General features: G+C 39.6%; 1 protein-coding gene across 1 annotated transcript; it reads left to right on the top strand.

Annotated features, from left to right (window-relative positions):
- Positions 1 to 21,545: 21,545 nt before the first annotated feature.
- Positions 21,546 to 26,442, top strand: LOC145714706 (melanoma-associated antigen B16-like). Its single transcript, XM_081794400.1, has 2 exons — positions 21,546 to 21,647; positions 24,872 to 26,442. The coding sequence occupies exon 2, from the start codon at positions 24,938 to 24,940 to the stop codon at positions 25,940 to 25,942; it is 1,005 nt and encodes a 334-aa protein (XP_081650526.1). The 5' UTR covers positions 21,546 to 21,647; positions 24,872 to 24,937; the 3' UTR covers positions 25,943 to 26,442.
- Positions 26,443 to 26,730: the final 288 nt, after the last annotated feature.

The raw sequence follows: 26,730 nt of genomic DNA, 5'->3' as shown, positions 1-26,730 counted from the left end.
AAGCAACAACCTCTTTGACCTCAGTCGCAGCAACTTCTTACTTAACTATGAACTATTGGCACCTCATCAAGATAAAAGCTTCTGCACTGAAAAGGAAACAATCAACAAAACTAAAAGGCAACCAGCGGAATGGGAGAAGATATTTGCAAATGATATATCAGATGAAGGGTTAGTATCCAAAATCTATAAAGAACTTACCAAACTCAACACCTGAAATACAAATAATCCAGTGAAGAAATGGACAGAAGACATGAATAGACACTTTTCCAATGAAGACATACAGATGGCTAATAGACACATGAAAAGATGCTCAACATCACTCATCATCAGGGAAATACAAATCAAAACCACATTGAGATACCACCTCACACTGGTCAAAGTGGCTAAAATTAATAACTCAGACAATGACAGATGTTGGCGAGGATACAGACAAAAAGGAATCCTTTTGTGCTGCTGGTGGGAATGCAAACTGGTGTACCCACTCTGGAAAACAGTATGGACGTCCCTCAAAAAATTAAAAATAGGGGTGGCTGGGCGGCTCAGTTGGTTTAGTGTCCGACTTTCGCGCAGGTCATGACCTCACGGCTCGTGAGTTTGAGCCCCGCATCGGTCTCTGCACTGACAGCTCAGAGCCTGGAGCCTGCTTCAGATTCTGTGTCTCCCTTGCTTTCTGCCCCTCCCCCACTTGTGCTCTGTCTCTCTCCCTCAAAAATAAATATTTAAGAAAATTCTTAAAAATTAAAAATAGAGATACCATATGACCTAGCAATTGCACTACTAGGTATTTATCCAAAGGATACAGGTGTGCTGTTTCAAAGGGACACATGCACCCCAGTATTTATAGCAGCACTATCAACAATAGCCAAATATGGAAAGAGTCCAAATGTCTATAGACAGATGAATGGATAAAGAAGATGTGGTATATATATATATACATATATATATATATACGTATATATACACACACACACACACACACACACACACAATGGAGTATTACTCAGCAATCAAAAAGAATGAAATCCTTCCATTTGCAACAACATGGATGGAACTAGAGTGTTTTATGGTAAGTGAAATTAGTCAGAGAAAGACAAATATCATATGACTTCACTCATGTGGAATTTAAGATACAAAACAGATGCACATAGGGAAGGGAAGCAAAAATAATACAAAAACAGGGATGGGGACAAAACATAAGAGACTCTTAAATATAGAGAACAAACTGAGGGTTGCTGGAGGGGTTGTGGGTGGGAGGAAGGGCTAAATGGGCAAGAGACATGAAGGAGGACACTTGTTGGGATGAGCATAGGGTGTTATATGTAGGTGATAAATCACCGGATTCTACTCCTGAAATCATTATTGCACTATATGCTAACTTGGATGTAAATTAAAATAATAATAATAATAATAATAATAGCTCTTAAATTTGATTCAGAAGCTGTTAATGAAGTTTAAAGAATCTGAAACAGATCTGAATTATCATTCTTTAATTACTTCCTTGATTATTTATATAAAAGAAACAATAGAACTCTCTGAGATACATGGAAATTATAAAGGCAGTGTCCATAATCCTAGTTTTTTTGTGTTTAATAGGAGATTGAAAGCATCCATGCTGTGAAAACATAGTCATTATAAATGTTCATTTTTTAGAATCATGATATTAGAACTATCATGCCAACTGTGAATCAGTGATATTTTTTGTATACTGATTTATACCAGAGATCAACAGATTTTTGTCATAGAATCTTTAGTAAAAGTTAGCCAAATGATTTTATTGAATAAACTAACTTAAACCCTACAAAATGTGGACCAATAAAAGATTAATGTGCTGTATTTAGAAATTAAGTTATACAAAAAGTTTGCATCATATTAAAAGTATTAACATAAAAATAGTTTGTACTGAATAAGATCAATTATCTCCCTAATTCTTAGTTTCTTGTGGCTCTGAAAGCCACATTCCTTGGAGGAATGTGAAAGAGTTTATTTCCTATAGTTCTCAGAGTTTTGCATGCATGGCCTGAAGTTTGTACAGAGGGACAATAATTTCTGACTGTGTTACTTGAAAGGAGATGTACTGATTCTGTAAATTTGTACCTACAGGATATAAAACAAATTTACATGTTTATTTCCTCTTACTGCTGCAAAAGGCATCTGGTTTCTTTTTCATCTTCTGTTGCTGCTGTACTGCACTCCACTTTTCAGTTTGAGGATCTAGCTCAGTAGTTTTTAGTTCTGAGAAGTACTGGCGTAGCTGCTTGGAGGAGCTCTTCCAGAAGGCTTTACACAATCCAAATGCAGGACCATTAAGGGGAAGGTTGATAAGGAAATGGATGTTCACCTGGTCTTGAAGTCTCACCTACAGATGACTTATTAATTACCGAGAGAGGGAGACTTAACATGAGGACATTTGGTGGATACCATCATAACCAAATGACCAGACTCAGCATTACTAATGACTTGGCACTGTGACCTGTTGTGCTTCTGGATGGTTCTCTTATTGAGAACTATACTGTAGTACATAAAAATTTTTCTTGCAGGAAAATTTTAAAGTCCCAGACATGAAAGGGCAGTGAGAGATTTCAGACAGTTGGCCCTGACCCTCAAAATATGCCAATGCCATGAAGGACCAAAGAAGGCTGCCCTAGATTAAAGAAGACTAAATTCAGTGGGAGATCCTAGTCTGGACTAAGACATCACTGGGACTCTTGAGTATGTTCTACAAATTATATAATTGTTAAATTTCTTGGCCATAGTGATGGAATTGCTGTTATATAGGAGAATTTATTTTGTTAGGAGATGCATGCTAACTATTTACAGGTGTGCATGTGTGTGTGTTAAGCATATACCTTAAGAAAGTACATTGCAAATAAAAGGACAAAAATGAGAGGAAGGTATTATAGGGGCCAAGGAAAGACTGCCACTTTGATGGGCCACTTTGGCATGAAGAATATTTTGAGCTGAAGGCAATCAAGATACTGGGGGCTCAAGAGAAACTTTTGCCCCTCCCTTAAATACATAAAAGAATCTGTGGGGGGGGATGGTAATTAATAGGCCTTTCCCAGAATAAGGGCTATTAGTAGAGGTAAATTTTATCCAAGTGACCCATCTGTATGTCAGGGCAAACATCTAATTACCAAACATCTGCTCTTCATCTTATTGACCTGTAAGGTGCATTCCTTTCCTCTGAAGTCCCTTACCCCTACCCATTTCCTTCTCCTTAGTTTAAGATGACATATATACTTCATTTTGCCTGTATTTGGAATTCCCATGTCAGTGTGGATTCCCCATATGTACACTATTTGATCTTTTCCTGTTAATCTTGATCTTGAAGGGTCTTGAAGGGATAAGACATTCTTGCTCCCCAACAGCAGAAAGCAGCTATGGCAAAATGGTAATTGGTGAACTAATGAAAGACGTGTATGTGTTTATTGTTCTAGTATTCAATTCTTATGTAAGCTTAGAATATTTTAAAGTAGAGAGTTGGGGTAGGGAGAAGAAATCATTAGTAGTATTGAGTGTGTCTGAACATAAAGAGGATAAAAAGTAAATAGTACGTTCCAGATATGTCTTTCTGAATTATGGTATTTATTATTTGATTTATTGCACTGATATATCAAGAATTTGTACATGAGAATCACATCTAAATCAACATTAGACAGAAATTGTCCAGAATTTCTTCTCTATTGTTACACTTTATAGTGTTCCTTAAGATTCAAGAGTACCTTTTTTTTCTGTGCAAAACTTCAAACTTTCTGCTGTTGTAAGAACTTATGTGCTCCATAGAAGTATTTGGTCAGGTCAATTTTGTAAGTATGGGTTATTCTTTCCTCTGGGGAGCATTTAAATCAAATGTGTTTCTTCCTGACAACCAGGGGAATATTTTTATAGCTTCCAAGAAAGCTACTATTTAAACTACTTTCTACTATGACTATATACAATTGTGCATTTTCAGAACAGCTAGAAATTACTGAAGTGTGTGTTAATAATATAAATGAGAAAATAAGTTAGTGAAAAAAGGTCGTAAGTGCCTACATTTATTATTGTCTGTATGGCTTTACACAGACTTCCTAAATTTAAGCATTTGTGCAGAAAGATAGTTCTGGAAACTAACAATTTTCATTCAGTGACTAAGAACAAAGCTTTGTTTCAGTCAGATTAAAGTTGAACTTGGCCCCACTATCTTCTAATTGTGTGACTTTAAACAATTAATGACTATTTCAGGGCCTTGTTTTAAACAAAGTCTGAGAAAGACAGTAACATCTACCCTATGAGAGTGTTGAGAGGACTTATAGGAATGAGATAATGCACATTAGGTATTCAACACAGTACCTGACACAAATAGTACAAGCCTATTACCATCACTTTCATCAAAATCCGTGCCAGATCATCCTCCCTGTTGTCCCTAGTAATGTCCATCCTCATTTATGCCCAGCAGAAACATTCTAAATCATTAATGTCACAAGAGTGTTATTTAAGTCCCAAAATGGAGTTGAAATTCATGGTTTCCTGTGCCTTTTCATTTTACTGTCACTCTAATATGGAGCATTTTTAGAATAAATTCCTTACCACTAACTGTTCCCGTCTGTATAGATTGCCATAGGGAATCCATAAATATTACCGCTGCTTCCTGATAAGGTATCACAAATTGTCCTTTATTTCAGGAAACGTTTTTATTAAAATAAACTATTTTACTTAAATTTAACTTTTTAAAAAATTTAGTATTTATTATTATTTATAATAATAATATATTATGGCATTATATGTAAAATAACTACAAATACAATAATATAAAATAATAATTTATTTAAAATTAAATTAAAATGCCGTCAGGGAGGGGTGCCTGGATGGCTAAATCAGTTAAGTGTCTGACTCTTGATTTTGTCTCAGGTCATGATCTCATGGTTTATGAGATCAAGCCCTACGTCGTGCCCTGCACTGACAGCCCGGAGCCTACTTGGGACTCTCCCTCTCCCCTCTGTACCCCTCCCCTGCTCATGCTCACTCCCTCTCTCTCAAAATAAATAAATAAACATTTTTTTAAAAAAATACTGTCAGGGAACAAGAATTTGCCGTACTCTACAAAAGTCCTTCTAACTGGTCTAAGAGTCAAATTGACATGACACAGATTAACAGGAGAAAATCACATTTAATTTCATATGTATGGAAAATCCACACAGACATAGAAATTCCAAAGACAGTCAGGCAAAATGAGATATATATGTCATCGTGAACTAAGGAGAAGGAAGAGGGTAAAGGCTGTAACTTCAGAGGAAAGAAATGCACCTTACAGGGCAATAAGAAGAAGAGCAGATGTTTGGTAAGTAGATGTTTGCCGTGCCATACAGTTGGGTCACTCAGATAAAATTTATCTCTGCTTATAACCATTATTCTGGAAAAGAGCCCTCCAAGTAGACACCCCCCCATAGATTCTTCTGTGTAGTTAAGGGAGGGGCAGAAGGTTTCTCTTGAGTCCCCAGAGTCTCGAATGCCTTCAGCTCAAAGTAATCTTCATGCCAAAATGGCTGTGTTAGGGAGGCCTGCCCTCAGCTCCTACAGTTCCCTTCTCTGAAACTTTCCTAAAGTTTTACACATTAAAAGTTGAACTGGTGGGTTGTTTTACCTTGGTGAACCAGTCTCTTAGTCCTGACAATAGGTCAGTTTAGTCAAAATCATTTCAGGAGGCAATGATGTAGGTGTATTCTCAAAGTTAGGCCTGTTACCAAATCCCAAATTTGGCTACCTGTTGCTCGAAAGGCTGATAGTCAAGAGACAAGCGTTGATTGGAAGGGAATATGAGCTTTATTCAGAAGGCCAGCCACCTGGGAAGAAGGTAGAATCTTTTCCAAAAGACTCTCCAAAGTTTTTTGCTGGCCAAGAGGGTTTTAAAGAGACAGAGGGTCGTTATTCAGTGAGCTGTGTGCAGTGGCCTGTAACATTTCCTGACTCCGTGTAGATTTAATGGTGCTTATTTACAGCTGTTAGATGTTATGTCAGTGCTTGAGGGTTGCACAAGAGGTCTAATTTCTGTTCTGTAACTTGCATGGTCTTTCTGTTCTCCTTCTAAAAGGAATGTAAGATTTATACATCCACAAAGAGTGTTAATAAATCAATCATACAAACTTAAGAACACCTAGTAAACATCACAATGCTAGTCATAAAGATCAAAGCAGACTCAGGACTGTGGTTTAAGTACTCAGATATTCAATAAGAGGCATTTCTATGAAAACGTGAGAAAAACAAGGGATCAAATGTTTGATCAATAGATCAAATCCAATCCAAATGGATTGGGTCAGATGTTAAGCCAGTTTCTGGGTTCTGAAGGTAGCCAGCTGAAATCAAGGTATCATCCAGATGACAGACTCAAAGTATCTTCAGATAGAGTGAGGGCAGGTACTGGCAATCTGACAGATCTTCTTGGTTTGCAGTTCAAATGTCTCTGGTGATCTATGAGTGGCTCACTAAAAAATAGGCATGAAGATTGTCTATAAGATATTGTAGCAATTTATCTGATGTTTACATTAAGTCATTTAAATTTAGTTTGCAGGACTTCAGGGGAAAAGGCAGTTTTAGTTCCCAAATGATTCCAAGTTAGAAAGATGAGAGAAAAATCCCAATGTTAGTTTGGAGAGTTATAGCCAAGCATTGGAGGACACTAGAAGAAATCAGGATCCAGTCTACTTTATAATGAATAGTATTAAAATCTAATATCTGCAAAGGTGTGTTACTGAAACATATTTTCTTTGTACAAATCACCCTCATTTTTGCCAAAGCTAGCCAAATTAATATTAATTTGTTTGCAAAGTAAGACTAGTTTCAAAAAAGTTGGCCCGATTATTTACGTGAGTGCAGTAAGAATAGTGGTTCACCATAAAGACTCTTTAAAACCTGCATTGTTGGAACTTTTTATAAGGAATCTCTAGATTGAACTTATAACAGCCTCCCAAGGCCAAAAGCCAAGCCAAATATTTGCTATTAGACTTTGCCTGCAATATACCTATAGATTTGGGTGAATTCCTCTCTTTTGGAGGTCCCCAAAATATGATGAGTTTCCTGCACCTGCCAGGAAGTGACCTTCTTTATTCACCTGGTAAGGCTGCTGGGATTGCTGAGTTGTCCAAGGGGCTTCATTAGCTCCATAAAGTCAACTTTAGTTCCTTAAAGCTGTCTGGTCATTTCTGAGTTGATACATGTCTTTTCCAGATATGACATTGTAGTTAAAGCCTTGGTAATATAACCAATGTTTTCAATTGTGCCCTATCATAAGGAGAACAGATTTTTACTGAACTTATGCAAATAAATATGTTGCCATAAAAATATAAGAATACTTGGAGAGTTTCTGAATTCTGGAGGGTTCAGGTAGGGAGAGCAGGTAAATGCTCCAATTTGTTCATATCAAATTGCTGTAAGTCAGTTAGCTTAAGAGAAATAGTTTTATTGAATCTGGAAAAAATAAAACATTTTTTCAAAAGTCAGCAATGTTTCAAGCAAAAGGTCATAAAAAGTATAATTATCTTCTTCAATTCATTCAGTCCCATGTTATTAATTCTTGTTCTGCTTGAATCCAATTTTTCCATTAGTTCTGGAAATTTTTATCTAGTTTGGTTTTATGATCTTAAGGTTATCAGAAACCTGTACTCAGAGGTTTTTTTTTTCCATGAGTCTCACTGAAGATGAAGCACACTTGGAGAGAATTTTTATAAAGGCAACTGAGTAAAAGTACGACTGTCTGTAAATGATAAAAGACTTAAAAATGGGCATGGTTAAATATCTGATTAGAATGCAATTGACAAGGAAATTACATTATTTCAGTGACACACAAAACTGCAAGATAATAACATACCAGGACATCAGATTTCTAGGAGTTTCATATAATTTTTAGAACACTTAGTTTAATAACATACTTACAAAAATATAATCTAAGTGGGTTTGATATCACTTATTTGACAATGCTTTTGTAGGGGCTTAGGGCAGGCTGCCCCACAATCAGCCACTTTGGCATAAATATTATTTTGAATTAAAAGCAATTCAAACCCAGCAGATTCAGAAGTTCTTTGCCTTCCCCTCAACTGCCTTCTTGTACCAGGAAGAGAGCTATTAGCATATTCTTCTTTACCTAAGAAACTTATCCACATAATAGGGAAACTTTTGTTTTCCAAACATCTTTCAGCTTCCTGCTGATGGTTTTTCTGCCCTTTAGATCCTCACACCCCTACCCCTCTCCTTAGCTCATATGAGCGTCATGTTGCCTCCTTGTCTTTGGAATTTCATGTCTGATGAATTCCCCTTAAGTACATATGCTATTAAATTTAACTTTCTCCTATTAATCTGTCTCACATCAATTTGATTGTTAGTTTAGCTTGAAGAACCTTGAAGGGCAGAGGAAGTTCTTCCCCAACACCAACTTAACATAAACTCAGTGGCTTAAAATAATACCACTTATTATCTCAGTTCTGTCCATCCAATTCCAACATGGCATGGCAGGGATCTCTGCTCAGATCCCACAGGCTGAAATGAAGGTATCATCCAGATGGCAGTGCTCATCTAAGTCTCCATTAGCTCCTTTTGCAAACACAATGGTTGTTACAAGAATTTGTTTCCTTGTGGTTGTAAGACTAAGGCCCTATTTTCTTGCTGGTTGTGAGGCAGGGGCAGCTGCCAGCTCTTATAGGCTTCATACTCACAAGCCACCCCACAACATGGTGTAACCAAGCTAAAATGAGCTCATTCCTTGGTGAGTTACAGATAGACACTACATCAGGTGGAGTTGTCACACAAAGGAAACCTTATTTTCACAAAAAAGGAGATCATGGGGATTAATTTTCAAAGCTGTGACTCCCAAAGCAGGGGTGGGTGTTTTGTTTTGTTTTGTTTTAGGATTAGGATGAATGTTTAGAAAGAAATAAAGAAATTTTATGTTTTTTTATTTTTTGAGAGAGAAAGAGAGAGGAGAGCATGCAGACATGCATACGCAAGTGGGGGACAGAGAGGAGAGAGGGAGCGAATCCCAAGCAGGCTCCATGCCCAGCACGGAGCTGGATGTGGGGCTCAATCTCATGACTATGAGATAATGACCTGAGCCAAAATCAAGAGTCAGACGCTTAAGTGACTGAGACACCCAGACACCCCCAGAAAGGGGAGTTTTATCATTGCATGTAGAGGTGGGTATAAAGGTTGCACATGCATACTTACGAAACATCCCTATACATGCATTATATATTATGTTAGTGAGGTTTATGCTCCTCCTTGGGCGGGGATTTTAACTTTATAATGAGGTAGAGGTAGGTGTCTGGCATTCCATGGTCCATCTGTGCAGGTGTGAGCAGGTTGCCAAGCTCAAACTGGTCTAGGCTGGCCAGAGGTCTTCTTGTTGTTTGCCTCTAAAAGATAAGGTGAACATTCCTGTGAAGAGTAAAGGGGTCAATGAGGGTTTTGCTGGTGACATTTTTAACCTCATTAAGTATATAGGGCATGGTTTCAATGGTACCTTATTCCTTCTTCCTTTAGGCCAGCAGGAGTAGATCCCTCTGACTTCTGCACATCCAGAGAAACTCAGCTGTTTAGCTTCTCACCTGATTGAGTCAGGCCCACCCAGATAATCTCCGTAATTTAAGGTAAACTGATTTGGAACTTTTAATTACCTCTGTGAAATCTCTTCCTAGCAAGACATAGCTCAGGGTTTGATTTAACAACTAGGGGCCTGGAATCTTGGGGGGCCATTCTTACAATTCTGCCTATGACAGCATACAAATGCAAGTGAACAGTCAACAAGGAAATCCAATGTATGTGCTTAGGCTACAGTTAATGGCATGATTGGTTCAGATAAACGGTTTAAAAAGAAAACCTAGTATGTGTATTTTGCATAAAATTTTGTTTTTTATTTTATTTTTTATTTTTATTTTTTTGCATAAAATTTTAAAGATTTTTAAATGTTAAATAAACGGATAAGGCACTCTGCAAGAAATAGCATATGTAGGACCATGATAGAAATAACAGTTTAGTTACATGGAGCAAATGTGTAGGCTTAGTATCATTGAGAACTTCTTATATTGGAGCTGTAATATTTTTCTTGGCTCTGTGATAAGTGAGTTAGTATAGTGGTCAGAAATTAGTGAGGATAATTTAGTCCTAAAATTAATTGATAAAATAAGCTTACATCCTTTTCCTTGTGCATGATGTGTACTGGCCCCCTTCCTCTTCTCTGCTATGTACGGACACCAGTCATACGTACATGTGCACGCAGATGTGGACTCATGCATACATTTGCGTGCATACACATGTATGAACTGGAACACAAAAAAAGTTTCTTAATCCATCAATTACACAGCTATAGCATGGCATCCAGTTGTAAAATCATTCAGTGACATATTCCAACAAATACAGTTGCTTCTCTGCTCAGTTACAAAGTCCATCAACCAGTGCTTGGCATAGTCCATAACTGGAAAAATAGATTATGTTCATGTAAGGAAAAAGAGAAATGATTGAAATCAAAGAAAGAAATGTTCTAGAGGAGCAATGTGAACAGAATTTGAAAGTTTTCATCATGGCAACAACAACATTGAAAACACTTGAAAGTCCAATGATGCTTTTGAAGGGGAGCAGAATATGCTGCTCCAAAATATGCCTCTTTGACGTAAGGATTAATCTGAGCTGATAGCTTTGAGAAACTGTAGACATAGGAGAAGCTCTGAACAGAGAAGTTACTTCTTTGTAAGGAAAACCTACATTTATAAAGGATATTTATATCAGAAATGGGTCCTTACCAAAAAGACCGCTATTGGGGCACCTGGGTGCCTAAGACGATTAAGCTCAGGTCATGATCTTGTGGTTTGTGAGTTCGAATCCTGCGTTGGGCTCTGTGCTGACAGTTCAGAGCCTGGAGCCTGCTTCGAATACTGTGTATCTCCCTTTCTGTCCCTCCTACACCCGTGCTCTCTCTCTCTTTCTCTTGAAATAAATAAACATTAAAAAAAAAAAAAAAAGGAGAACCACTATTACCACAAATACCTTTTCCATGTGAGAGATTTATATCATGGCAAGGCAACCTTTGTGCATCAAATCTGTCCTCTTTGCACCTTTCCATGAATTGCCCTCAAACTCAGCATCTTTCCTTTGTCTTAAGCTGAAGATGGTATTTAAGGTGGTGATGGGTCACTTGGGGAGTTATTCAGTTTTCCTGGGTCTTTCCCTCGTATATAGGAGGTATACATGTTAGTAAACTTTTGTTTATTTTATTCCTGTTACTTTGTTTTTTATTATGGGGGCGGGAGGTGGAAGGTCTCACCCAGGAAACTGGAAAGGTAGAGAGAAAATTCTTTAGCAAATATTTCAATCACCAAAGAACTTATTAGCTTTGTAAGGGAGAGGTAAATTATCCCTCCTACCCCTCTTGAGTTCTTTTGGCTCTTCTAATAATTAAATGGACAAATGACAGATTAACAGGAGAAAAAATTAATTAGTAATTGATATGATATGATATGATCTCATTGATATGAGACCTAAGAAGGGATGAAAGCAGGCAGCTTTTTATACTTTTTAGACAAATAAATAAATTTTCGAGGAATTAACAAAACAAAGAAATGTAGGTTTGGGTATTCACTAGTGAAGAATCCAAGCAGAGATGGTTTATACAGTCTTCTCAGCTCCGAATTCCCTATCTTAGGTGATAAGGATGTCTCTCTACCTCCTGGTGCAGAGAAGGTGCCTTTCACATTGGGGATTCATTTCCTGCTTTCAGGGGGACAAAGGAAGGTCAGAATGTTCTTTTTGCACTGGTGTTTGTCAGGTAACTTGAATTCAAAATAATCAATATGCCAAAGTGGCATATTCTTCGGTGACCTGCCCTGAACCCTATCAACTATCATCCAAAGAGTTATGAGGACTGGGATAGAATCTCACTCCAAATCAAGGACAAATAATGGCAGGGGAAGCAACCATCAGTTAATTGGAGGAGGGCAATGATAATCACTAAAATCTCAGTGAAATGTTGTGATCAAATAATTGCAATGGTAAGAAATCTGGCTAATGTATCCTGTGTCATAATGTAAATTAGTTAATAGACTAATTGCTATAAAATTTGATGGGCTGATAGTAGTTGGAGGAGATTAGAGGACAATTGGTGAATCAAGGATCTAAGAAAAACTTTAAGAGTGCAGTAGAGCTATAAAAGAGACTTGGAGATGGGTTGTTAAAGAAAGAGGAGGCCCTAGAAAAGAAATGACTAATTTGATCTGCTGTGATGCATCTGTTTCCATGATCCATCATATTAATTACATTTTTCTAACCAAATTATATTCTCTCCTAAAATATAATTAAAGTTCTCATACCCTAGAGCTTCCTTAAAAAATCTAAAGTAAAGGTAAAGCAACAGTGGGTAAATTTAGTTGACACTAAAATAAAAAATTAGATGTCCTACATAAATGGACACTTTGTGATGCAATAGTATCCAGATGTTATGATAGCAAAGGTCAGGAATAACAAGTTTTCAATTTCTGCATTAATTCTGAAGTAATGTTGATAAGGACTCAATATCCTGCAGACAATTAGAACACTGAGATTGAGTTTAAATGAATGGGCTTTAATGATTAGAGTGTCTCCATATCCCTCCCAATGATCATTAAGAAAGAAAAATGTTTTTATGAAGTACATGAGGTTGACTGGTCATGTTTATTATGTGATGGATGACTTAGACTATTTAAATCATCAGGATCTTTGGAAACTAGAAATATGCAAAGAAGAATCTATTAGGTTAACCAAATGATGCAAATAATGTATTATTTATTTTGTAATTAGAAATACAAAATATAATTCATTCTCTGTAATTTAAAAGCTCAGACATTTTCCATTTGTATGGCATTTATCATATACCTCCCTGTAGTTAACATTTGTTATGTTTATGGATTCCCATTGTTATGAGTCCCCATTGCATGTCCCCAGTTCATGGCTTCATTCTCAGCTCTGGATACCTTTCCCTCTACATCCATGATACACTTGGTGGCAATTAGTCTGCTAGGTTCACATAAGTGATCTATTTTTGTAAACCACCTCTGCAAAAAACTTGATTAAGTTTTGTTTCTGTAAATTACATGTCCAGGACCATGGACCTTTCAGGACTTTCTACAGGTAGTTAAGTCAACAGTTTTTTTAAAGTAATGCCAAGTTTTCTGGGATATATTCAGGTGTGTGCCTCTATACGTGTGCATTTATGTGACAGTCACATGTCTATTGTATAACAGGCAGGCTAATCAGAGTACCGTTCTGAACCTCTTCTCCAACACTTAGTAACTTAACAGCTGTTACTAGGAGATTTTCTTAAAGCTTCTCTGCTTCAATTTGTTTTAAACATGAGGAGGCATAAGTTTCTAATGAGGGTTAAATATGAAAATGTACATAAAGTGCTTATTTTTAATACCTGGTCTGTAGTAAATGTTAAGCAATAGATATTAAGGTGTGTATACAGCATGTCATGTGTATATATACATATATACATGTGTTTTAAACGTGTATTTACATATATTACACATGTATATATGTATATATATATATATATATATATATATATATATACACAAATGTATAATAAACACCGACATGTACATGTAAAAAGATCAGAGAGAAATTAACCAATGTGTTAATGTAGCTGTGTTTATCTGATGGGAGTTTGTATTTTTCTTTATACTTGGCTGCACATTTCAAATTTCCAGTTTCAAATTTGCAGTTATTACATTTATAATGGAAAAAAAGATAAAGATAAATATTTGTTCACTTTGAAAAAGGTGATCTTGAATTGAACCATCAGAGAGTGTGGTTATAAAGAATAATTTCTTCATAATGAGAGTTTTTAAATACTGGAATAGACTACTAGGTTTATGGAATTCTGCTTTTTGTTGTTCCTTAACACTTTTCACTTTTTAATCCTAATTGAAGTGGAGAGAGTAGACCTCAGGTTTTCAAAGTCCTGACAGCAAGCCTGGTGGTTCTGTGATGACATACAAGTTAACTCCTATTATAGAAGTTATGTTTTATAATCAATAAATAGGAAACATAACTACTAATGTACCTAGAAAATTGATGTGGGCTTTTTTTTAAAAGGTGTTTTCTTCTGGGATTTGATTGATGATAAGGAGGCAGGTGAGCATTTTTTCCCCTCAGATTTAACTCAGATTGGATATACTTCTGACCATAGATATTCAGATTTGACCAGACATATGCCCTTTAGCAAGGAGCATCCACTGAAGAAAACAACCACAGCCTAAAGACAAATGAAGAAAATTATTACAAATGGATACTTGGGTATTTTAAATGTAATTTAAGCCTGACCCCAATCTTATAATTACCACATTTGATCTGGTATAAGTAATACAGATTATAGTTAAAAAACAAATATAGCCTGGGGTGCCTGGCTGGCTCATTCAGTAGAACATGCCACCCTTAATCTCAGGGCTGTGAGTTTGAGTCCCACATTGGGTATATAGATTACTTAAATAAATAAACTTAAAAAAATACAGCCTAATATATAAAGACCAAAGAGATAGTTAGATAAAGTACTTTTTACCAATCTGTTTTTCTGAGCAGGTAAAAAGAATTGAATTCATATGTGTTCTAAAATTCATCGCTGGTTAAAGACCATTAAATGGTTATGAAATTTGTCAACCCTTCTGGTACTGACACTGCTGTTCTTCTATCACCCTTATATTATTTAATAAGAGTATTTGTCATCTTTAGTGCTTATTTGGTAAATCATTTGAGGTTTACTGACCATGGAAGGGCCATATGTAATGCTCATATATAAGTAAATATGTCTATTTCCTGGGATTCTTATGCATACTTTATTTTTAAATGTATTTAATTTTCATTAGTTTAATAGCATAAATTTTGCATTTTGGTGAATTTGCTCTTTTATTTTAATTTATTATTAAATATTTGACACAAATACATACACAGAATATTAAGCACCTATATAACCAACACTAAAAAATGAAGAAATAAAACATTGCCAATATTGTTTTTTTAAGTTTATTTATTTAGTTTGAGAGAGAGAGTGTGTGAGTGCATGTGAGTGGGGGAGGGGCAGAGAGAGAGAGAGAGAGAGAGAGAGAGAGAAAATCCCAAGCAGGCTCCACACTCACCACGGAGCCCAAAACGGGGCTCCATCTCACAGCCGTGAGATCATGACCTGAGCTGAAATCAAGAGTCAGATACTTAAATAACTGAGCCACCCAGGCACCCCATCAATATTGTTTACGTACCCTCTGTACCTCTCCACAATTATACCCTCTCCCCTGGTCACCTTTTCAGAGAAAAGTATTTTCCTGAATTATGTGTTAAATATTCCCATTATATTTTTATGCTTTTATATATGGAGGTGTCCATAAATAATACACAGTATTTGAATGTTTCTGAACTCTATTTTTCTGGAGTTTGACTTCTATGTCAATATTAAGTTACAGCCATCATCCATATTGACACTAGGAATTTCAATTAATTCATTTACTTATATTTAATACTCCATTATATAATTTAGCACATTCTTAATCTGAAAGACACGGACTTTGCTTTCAAGTTTTCTAGTATCACAAAGAGTGTTGCTAAGAGCATTCTATTACATTTCTGTTTTTGCAAACATGTAATTAGGATACATACCCAAAAGTGGATTCAATATGTCAGAGGAAATTGTATATTCAAATGAACATGTTACTGGCAAATGGATCTAAGAAATGTTTCTATCAATTTATTCACCATCAACAATATTCCTTATGAACACCTCTTATCAGGCTTTCTAACCATTCACTCATTTACTTCTCTGGTAAATGATTATTCATGTTGTTAGACTTTTTTTTTGCTATGCGATTGTCTTTTTCTGAAATGATTTTTAGGTCCTTCTTTGTTGTGAATATCAACTGTTTGTTACTTATGTTAACAATAAATACATTCTTTTACCTTTATTGAGTTTTTTTATTTACTCAACATATGGTATAACTTGTTGAATATTCTATGTGTGCTTGAAAACAACATGTGTTCTGATGTGTTGAGTTGTGTTCTATAAACATTAATTATATCCTGTTGGATTATGGTACTGTTTAGTTCTATACCTTTATCTTATATTTTTATCCTCTAAATCTTTGATGAGTTCCATTCTATTACTACTGTTGATCCCATAGAGGTGTTTAAATCCCCAACTATAAATGTGGATTTATCTAAAAGCCCATTCAGTTCTCTCAGATTTTATCATGTTTTTGAAGCTCTTCTGTGTGGGTATACATATCAAGATTGTTATATTTTCTTGGTGGATCAATCCTTTTATTATATAATAGTCTCCTTTGTCACTAATCATTTTCTTTGTTCTGAAGACTTTGTCTGATATTAATATACTTAATCCAGTTGTCTTTTGATTAGCATAATAGGTTTTTTTTATTGCTGCAGTAACAAGTTACCACAAATTTAGTGGCTTAAAATAACACAAAATTATTATATTACCATTTATTTGGTCAGCTCTTGGAGACCCTGAGCCAGACTGTCAGTCTGAGGGTCCTATTCACTTCTTTATATCAGGTCTAAGGGCATGAGATCCTTGGTCTGAAGGTGTAGCCACTGGTCACCAAAGGGAGCAAGTAGTCCCAGATCCTACCTGGAGAAAAGGTGAGGACCCTTTCTGAGTTCTGACTCAAAGTGTCCCAGAATGAAGAGTGCCTCACAGAACAGTCAACACCAGGTACCCCATGGTAAGGATGGTAGCTGAGGCCCCAGGGAATTAAGTAGCTTGGTTTAAAGCGTCAAATTTGAGGAACACCTGGGTGCCTCAGTAAGTTGAGCATCTGACTTCAGCTCAGGTCATGATCTTGTGGTTGGTGAGTTTGAGCCCCAGGTCGGGCTCTTTGCTGACAGCTCAGAGCCTGGAGCCTGCTATGGATTCCGTGTCTGTCTCCCTCTTTCTCTGCCCCTCCCCTGCTCACACTCTGTCTCTCTCTCTCTCTCAAAAATAAATAAACTTTAAAAATACATCAATAAATAGTCAAATTTTGAGCAGTAGAGGGGAGGGGACCTGAGCCTAGTTAGTAGTTGATATGATAATCCTGAATGTGAATTAAGAGGACAACCCACTCCAGAGCAGAGGGTGTCCCACTTCCAGCCCCTGCTGCCACCCCAGTACACCTCAGACAGTGATGGAAAACCTCACCCCTAAGGCTCACTTCCCTCATCGGTGTATTAACTTCCAGAACTACCATAACAAATTACTACAATTTGGTGGCTAAAATAACCAGCAATTTATTCCATCAGTTATTTGGGCTCGAGATCTGAAATCAACTTGTTGGCAGTGTTGGTTCCTTTTGCAGGCTCTGAGAGAGAAACTGTTCCATGCTTCTCTTCTCACTGCTGGTGGTTTGTTAGCATTTCTTGGCATTCCTGGCTTGTGAATGCATCTCTCCAATGTCCACCTCTGCCATCACATGGCCTTCTTCCATTTGTGTGTCTTTTCTGTGTCTTTTACGTGTATCCAAATTTCACTCTCCTTTTTCTTATAAAGATACCAATCCATATATTTATGGCCCACTCTATTGCAGTATGACCTCATTACATTTGCAAAGATCCTATTTCCAGATATAGTCACATTTGTAGGTACTGGAGGATAGGGCTTAAACATCTTTTGGGGGCACACAAATAGTTCAATCCACTACATCAGAGTTCTCAGGGGACAGGCTGATCAAGAGAACAGAAGACATCCCTGTGGGTTCCTAGAAAAGCAAGTTCAAAGAAACCTTCAGAAGAGGTCCTTATTACAGCCAGGGAAGTATTTCCCTTCTGAAGATGAACACACCCTCTCATCCTCACACCTCCTGTGGGCTGGCATTACCTGTTCACCTGCCTGCACTTCTGCCTGATGCCCTTGACCAGTGTCACCATGCCTTGAAGTCACAGGAATAAGCAATGTGCTTATGAGAAACACAAGACTCAAAGTGAACCCCCCCCCCTTTCAATTTGGGGGGTATTCCCCAGAGCTTCCCCACTGCTGGTATTCCCCCAGGAACCTCAGAAAGCCACGTGTATTACCACTGCTCTTGCAAGTGTTTCATGTATGAAATGAGATGAAGGTGCCAAGAGCCAAGATGAGGAAAGACTAAGCACCTCTGAGGTCACACTCAATTAAGAGCTCACACTGAAGGCTTCTAACAAGAAAGAGGAGTGTAGTTGATGGTCCACTTCCTGCTGTACAAGTATAAGATGAAAGGCCCTTTACAAAAGCAGACATGCTAAAAATTGTCAACACAAAGTACAAGCACCAGTACCCTGAAGACCTCACGAGGATGTCTAAGAACATGCAGCTGATCTTTCGCATTAATGTGACGGAAGTCGGCCCTAGAAGCCACTCCTGTGCCCTTGACACCAAGTTGGGTATTACCAGCAAAGGGAGAGTGAATGTTGGAGGGGGTTGCACGAGATTGCACTCTTGATCCCATTCCTGGGTGTAATCTTCATGACTGGAAATTGTGCCACTGAGGAAGAGATCTCGGAAATCTTTTTTTTTTTTTTTTTAATGTTTTACTTATTTTTGACAGAGAAAGCACATGTGCAAGCAGGGGAGGGTCAGAGAAAAAAGGGACAGAAGATCTGAAGCAGGCTCCATGCTGACAACAGAGAGCCCAACATGGGTCTTGAACTTGAACTCGGGAACTGCAAGATCATGACCTGAGCCAAAGTCGAACGCTTAACTGACTGAACCACCCAGGTGCCTCACTTAGAGTTCTTGAACATAGTAAGGATATATGCTGGGAGGAAGTAGTTAACTTGGAGGGAGCCCATGAAGCTCATCACCAGAGATTTGATGTAGGTAGAGTACCTGGGGCAGGTTCTCCAGGGGGAAAAAGAGAGAATCTCAAGCAGGCTCCATGCCCAGCACAGAGCCTGCCTTGGGGCTCAACTGTGAGATCATGACCTGGGCCAAAATCAAGATCAGACGCTTCACTGAATGAGCCACTCAGGTGCCTCACAATGTAAAAATGTTTAAATTATAAGTTATATGTTCCACAGAACCAATTGCCTGAAGCAGTCAGGTGATATTCAGGGATATTATAGCCTTAAACAGATTTTTTTTAAAGGACACATATTAAATATCAAAATATTTCAAAATGCTAGAGAAAGAATTGAACTTCACGTTCAAAGAAAAGGTAAGAAATAATGAGATAAATATAAAACCAATGAGTTAGAAGGCACAGTACAGGTAACTGAAAAATGCCAATTCTTTTTTTTTTAATGCTTGTTTATTTCTTTTGAGAGAGAGAGACAGACAGTGAGCAGGGGAAGGGGAGAGAGAGAGGGAGACAGAAATCCCAGACAGAGAGATAGAGTGAGCAGGGGAGGGGGAGAGAGAGAGAGAGAGAGAGAGAGAGAGAGAGAGAGAGAGAGAGGGAGACAGCACAGAGCCCAGCGTGGTGCTCAAACTCACAAACTGTGAGACTATGACCTGAGCTGAAATCAATAGTTGGATGCTTAATTGACTGAGCCATCCAGGTGCCCTGAAAAATGCTAGTTCTTAAAAAAGATATTTATGACAGATTATTTTATAAATATTATCAATTTCAAAATAAAGAGAAAGTGGTATTTGTTAAATAATATTCCGTAAAATATAGGTGCAGAGGTGATTTAAATATTATAAGTGAACACTAGAAATATGCTATAAAAATATATCAGGATAAACAAAGGGCAGACAAGGAAATATTTCTACCTAAAGGAGAATTTCAAGTAATTACTTTTTTAAAAATTGGAGAATGAGAGAATTATAATTCTACAGTCCATAACAGGGAATGGGTAACAGTCATAATTAGCAGAATCCCAGGATTACCAAAAAATAAGATACACAGACAGTACACTAATGGAAGTCTAAACCATCACCTGTGGTGTGGTCCTCCATAAGAACAAACATTTTGATTAAAAAAACAGAAAACAACAACAACAACAAAAACCAACAAAACACTAATCTGATCAAGCTTCTGCTTAAAATTATTGGTGATTGTTATGCTGAGTGTCATATAAACAGGGTACATTGTACTGTTTTGTGCACTATACTGTATGCTTGAGAATTTCTGTGAAAAATGACTTATTGTAAATGTATTTAAAATGTACCTTAAAAATCAAATACTCAAGTGAAAATGCTATCTTTTAGCAAAGTGTAAATTACAAAGGAGTTCATTAGAAACTGAGTATTTTATCAACAAATACAAACTGAAACTAAAGACATCCTGAAAACAAAAAGCATAGAAAAATGACAAGAAGTAGGAAAAATGCACAGAGATAATATTCAGTGAAAATATGATCACTTGCATATGTAACTTCATATGACCTCTGAAAGTCAGCAGCTTTCGAAATCATTCATCACAGTCCTTTCCATGCATAAATTAAGTATTCAGAATACAATTTATGTAAAAAAATAAATCTGACTGGTGAAGAAAAGGAATAGATAGTGTGATGTTTCTGAGACAGCCCACCACCTGCCCTCGTCCCTGCCTGTATTACACTCCAATTATCCCATTTCCCATTAAGGGTAGGACATGACTCAATCCAAGCTCTGCAAGGGTTTCAGTAAGAAATCTTATAAAGAGTTTGCTGGGATATGACATTTTCTAAGAAGCATTAATAAAAGAGAAAGAAGCCATGAGGAGAACTCCATGAATGAAGACAGAAGAATGTGGAAACATGCAAATGTACATTAAGGGATGAATGGATAAAAATATATATGATGGAATATTATTCAGCCGTGAGAAAGGAAGATATCTTGTCATTTGTAAAAACATGGATGGAACTTGAGCACATTATCCTAAGTGAGATAAGTGAGAAAGACAAAAACTATATGACACCACTTCTATGTAGAATCTAAAAGGGTCAAACCAGTAAAAAACAGAGTAAAATGGTGGTTACCAAGGGATGGGGGAAGGAGAGGTAACACTGATATTGAATAAGGGTATAAAGTTGCAACCGGGAATAAATAAGACATAGAAATCTAATGCACAATATAATGCAGACACCAAAATACCCTTCTTATGCAATGTAACCAGTAACACGAGAACAGCATTTTCCGACATGTAAATATACCAAATTAATGCACAGTACACATTTAGTTTCCACAATGTTATGTATTTCAAATTTATTCAATAAAAAATATTTTTAAAAAGTTTTTGAGTGACGTCAGAGGAGACAAACAGCAAAGAATAAAAGGAGGTCACACACATGGGCCGGTGCCATATTTGAGCTCTAAATATCCACCATCTGTGGCATTTCCTCAGTTCCTCTCAATGTCTCTAAGAAAGTAAGGACATCGTCATGAGAGGAATCAGTGGGGAACAAGAGAGGACTGATTCCAGGGCTGACACAAGTCAACAGGAAGACAACGTGACCCGTAGGGACGTGCAACAATCTCCACTGTGAAACAGCTCTGTGCACAGAGCCCCGCCCCTGCTGTTGGCCACGCCTCCCATGCCCCTCCACGCCCCTCCACGCCCTCCCTACCCCCTCCCCCCCTACGCCCAGCCCCGCAGGCGTAACCGGATGTCCCACCCCCTGACTTCCTCCCACAGATCTTTCGGCTGTGCGGGATTCCATCTTAGGCCGGTGGAACCAAGTCCGCCGCCGATAGAGTCCCGGTTGCGCCTTGGCAGCAAGTAAGATTCCAAATGAGGACTGAGGGGACCTCCTGCCACAGAAATGAGGGGACCCATTAGATGAGAGCCCCAGTCCAACCCAGGGAGGCGCCAGACCAGTCAGGCTGATCTACCATGCACTTCCATTTTGGATCTGTTTGAGGTGAAAGCTTTCTGTGGGGGGCGCTAAGAGTCCCCTGACTTACTGCTAGTCCAGAAGAGGCTCCCGAGTGAGTGCTGAGGGGACCACTCACCCCAGACAGCGGCGGGCTCACCGAGCCTCAGCCAGTCTGTCAGCCCTGACAGACTTCGGGCAGGGGCGATGGGAACTGTGGCTGACTTCTGCCTCCAGAGTCTGAGGGAGGTGAGAGCTTAGTCTGAGGTAGTTGGTGTCACGTCGGCAAAGGCAGGAGTCCCGGCGAGGACCCCGCGTGAGTTCTCATGCTTCCACTGATCCCGGGTAGCAGTTGTGGCACGGCGTCAAGCCTGTGTTGTCAGCTCTTGATGCCGGTGGATGGGGTGGCTCTTCACTTCCTTTCTGGGTGTCTAAGACTTGTGGGGCCTCGATTGGAAGGTGGAGCGTCAGGTGATAGATGGCAGCGGGCATAACACCAAGCGGTATTCAGGTTGCCTAGCGCATGTGAGGATTGTGGGCTCGACCAACTGATGGCGGAGGAGCTCCACGGAGCCCTTCCCCTGTTGTCAGCCCTGCGAGGCGCAGGGAAGGGATGGTGGGCGGAGGCTACTTTTCCTTTCCTCCTCTGGGGCTCAGGAGGTTAAAGGATTTGTTAAGTCAGCAGGAGTTCCAGGCCCTGGCAGAGGTCATTGAGCCATATTTCAAGGGCAAACTCGCCACATACGAGTGTAGTTGCACAGATCACTGGGAACCCTTGGGAGATTCTGAGCAGTGATAGCCAGAGGAGACACCCAATCACTCCTCCATGGCGTTCACTGAAATGTGAGGGCTTTTATTGTCAATGGGTTAAAGTGAGTTTCCTGAAAGAGGTTTGAGGGGCCTGCCCACCACAGAACATACTGGTCCCAGAGTGTCTAGCCCCTACTGTGAATACTGGTAAGCCTGGCTATGGTGACTAGATGAGACTTTTCATGCTTTCTCACTTGTCTAAGGGAGAACAGGCCTTTGGGGAGCAAGAGTGGCATTAGGAATCAGACGTGTTCTGTCTGAGGCCCAACCATTAGCCACAGTAAAGACCTTGAGTGAGGGCTGAGAGAACTACCCATCCCAGAAGACTGGAACCTATCATAACCCTACTTAGTTCCCGTGACAGCCCTTGGAAGTTCTGGGCAGAGCGCTCACGCTGAGACATTCCCTCATTTCCTGGGTAGTGAACTGAGGGTGATGAAAGTTCATCCGGGGAAGTGATATCAGATCCCGGGCCCTACCAGTAGTCGAAGAAAGCACCCCAAGTGAGACTGATGGAGACACCCACTTCAGAACAGACTGATAGCTACAGAACTGTGTCCCTTTGTCACACCTGCAAAATTGGATGTGATGGGCCCCTAATTCCTCCCAGGGCAAGAGTCTTATACACTGTCAAGATTCAAGATATAGATCGTGATTGAGCAAACACTTGACCATCCACTTGAATGCAGAGGGGACCCCATGATATCTGCCCTACGCCTATACTTGTTTCCTGAAAAGCCGCAGACAAAAATGGTCAGAAATCTCTTTTTTTTAAGTTTATTTTATTTATTTTGAGAGAGCACAAGAGGGGCAGAGAGAGAGGGGGAGAGAGAGAGAGAGAGAAAGAGAGAGAGAGAGACAGAGAATCCCAAGCAGGCTCCTCACTGCCAGCATGGAGCCTGATGTGGGGCTTGAACCCACAAACCGTGAGATCATGACCTGAGCCGAAATCGAGAGTCAGATGCTTAACTGACTGAGCCACCCAGGCGCCCCTGTCAGAATTCTTAGCACTACAGGTTATACACTGTGGTCCTAGGGAGGTGGCAGTCTTGGTCTGCAGGGGGCGGGTTCAGATTATCAGTGGATAGAGTGACCAGACAATGCAGGAATTTGTATAGAAACTCACAGTAAAGAGCGAAAACAATCCAGCCCAGAACATACGATCACTGGGGAGCCCCCATACCTTTATTGGATCAGGGTAACTGGGCAAGTATCCCATGCTAAATTGTGTATTCTCTTCCTTCCTGGGCATTTCAGGCGGTTGAGGTCCTTGGCCTACGTGCCCACGTTACACGAGGTCCTCAAAGGAAGGATCCCAGGGCTTGCCAACAGTCACAGCAAGCATCCTGAATGAGGTCCAAAGGGCTTACTCACCTGAGAACAGAGGGACCCCTAGAATGCCTAGCTCCTCCTATTACTCCAGGAAAAACCCAATAAAGGTGGATACATGGCATCCTCCCTAAACTTCTTGGGGTGACTCAGGAAAATAAAGCACTCTTGTATCATGAGTGATTAACATCACTTGGCAGACTAGTCCTGCCTGAGGCCCTACCAGTAGCCAAGGCAAGTACTTTGAGTGCATACTGAGGTACTGCTGACCACAAGAGAATGGGGAAGACAAGCCTAGCCTGGCCCTGTTCAGTGCTGAGAGGCTATGGGCAAGGCTCTATGGTAGTCGTGACCACTAATTACCTCTTCCCCATCTTGAGGTGAAGCCTTTGGTCTCAGGGGGCAGTGCTAGTTCAGGAAATGAAGAGATCCCAGGATTTGCCTGGATTCAAAGCAGGGCAACGGAGTGAAAACTGGGGGGGTGGGGGTGGGGGGGAGGTGGGCACTGACACCAGTACAAATAGCATCCACAGAATCTAGCTCCTGTTGTCAGCCCTGGGAAACCCCAGGTAGGCTTTCTGGAGGAGGTACCTCCAGGGTTCCTGGTCTTAGGAGATGTGACTTTGGTCTTAGGGGCACCACCTCATAGTAGCATGGGGAGATGAGCCAAGCCCTGTTGAATGCCAAGGTAATGAACTTGAGTGAGGTTTGATGGGAGCACCCTCAGAACAGAAATGGCTCTGTAGAGCCAACCACACCTGCCTAGTGTGATCCCTGAGAATTCTCAGCCTGGGTTTACTAGCAGCATCCTCCGGAGCATTAAGACTTCCTCCTTCATGCCCTTCTGGGACACAGCGACCAGGAGTCAGGAAACCTGTGAGGCCCTATAGCAGTGTTGTCAGGAGAAGTCCATTGGAGACAGCTCTTAATCAGTGCCACCCCAGTTGAGTTTAGCAGCTGAGGCTACTCACATCTGCCTTCTTCCTCTTAGGTGGCGATTCCCCATTGCCTACCTTTTTGTCCACACTCCTGCCTACTGCCATCCACAAGAAATATCATGCCTCTGCCCCAGAAGAGTCCACAATACTCATGTGATCGATGCCTTCCAGCCCGCACTGTGACCCAGGGCCTGGAGGATGCACACGACTCCAAGGCTCTGGAGGAGACCTGTCTCTCCTCCCATCCTCTAATGCCTGGCACTTCGAAGAAGGCTCCAGGTGCTGGTATACCCAGCAACCCTGAGAATCCTCAGAGTTTCTGCTCCTCTTCCATTGCCATCACAACCACCTCAACAAGTGAGCTGAATGAGGGCTCCGATAGCCAAGAAGAGGAGGATAGCACCTCAGGGGCTGGGCCAGATGCCAAGAATGTGCCCATAGATGCTCTAGATAAGATGGTGGCTTTGTTGGTGGATTTCATGCTGTTCAAGTATCTAAAGAAAGAGCTCATGACGAAGGCAGATATGAAGATCATCATCAAAGGGTATGAAGAGCACTTCGCTGAGGTCTTCCTGAAAGCCTCTGAGCGCATGGAGATGGTCTTCGGCCTTGATGTGAAGGAAGTGGATCCCATCAACCACTGCTATGCCTTCTTCATCAAATTGGGCCTCACCTATGATGGGGTGCTGCATGGTAAAGAGGGCATACCCAAGACGGGTGTCCTGATACTTATCCTGGGTGTGATCTTCATGAAGGGCAACAGTGCCACTGAAAAGGAAGTCTGGGAAGTTCTGAAGTTGACGGGGATATATCCCGGGAGGAAGCACTCCCTCTTTGGGGACCCCAGGAAGCTCATCACCCAAGATTTCGTGAAGGGAAAGTACCTGGAATACCGCCAGGTGGCCAACAGTGATCCCGCACAATTTGAATTCCTCTGGGGCTCAAGAGCCCACGCTGAAACCACCAAGATGAAAGTCCTGGAGTTTCTGGCCAAGGTTCATGGGACTGACCCGAGTTCTTTCCCATCTCAGTATGAGGAGGCTTTGCAAGAAGAAGAAGAGAGAACCCGAGCCAGAATGTCAGCCATGGCTATCTCTACTTCTGTGGCCACTACAAGTTTCTAGTGCCAAGTCCAGTCACTTCTCTTGCCCCTAGTGAAGCCTGAGGCAGGTATTTCACTTTGTCTTTGAGAAGGTCAGTTAGTGTTCATAGAATTTAGGTCTGTGATAAGGTGAAAGCAATAGTTTATATGCCTATGTGTTCCTATATTGTGTAACTTGAAAATTATTTTTTAAACTTACGCATTTGTTTAAATAGTGTTTCTTTTGATATAGATTCAATTAGTTAAAATCTCCAAGTTTATGAAAGTATAGATCACAAATTTAATGCTATGATGAGGTTTAATATAGTGTGAGTTTTGTTATTTTATTAAACTAATTGTGAAACCATCTTAAATAATTACTTGGAAAAGATAACTTGGAACTGCAGTAGGTATTTACTACAAATCTGAGAGTGATCAGTTTTAAGGTGGTTGAGTTCAATAAATGGAAAAAAAAATTGTCAATCTGTGGCCCCCTTTTGCCTTTTATATTTTTTTATAAAATTAGATTATATATTCTTTAATATGCTGAACTTGTTTATGGATATATAAAAATAAATGTCAATAAATTAGACCCCCTGTTTGTTTCTTTTATTCCCCAAGCCTTAACTGAACATTTGCTTTTGGAAATCACTATGGTGGTCTTGGAGATTCTAGCATTAACAAGACCTACGACCTGCCCTTTTAATTTTTATCTATAGGATCAGCAATCCTGTAATTATGGTGGGATATCTTCTCATATCTAAGGGGCAAGTAAAAGAAGGAGTTAGTATGTGAGTGGAGGTGTTCCATTTGAGACTGTAAAATGTTAGT

The sequence above is a fragment of the Panthera onca genome, chromosome X (assembly GCF_046562875.1).
Source record: "Panthera onca isolate mPanOnc1 chromosome X, mPanOnc1 haplotype 2, whole genome shotgun sequence".
NCBI lineage: Eukaryota > Metazoa > Chordata > Mammalia > Carnivora > Felidae > Panthera > Panthera onca.
This window is presented reverse-complemented; position numbering and strand designations above follow the sequence as displayed.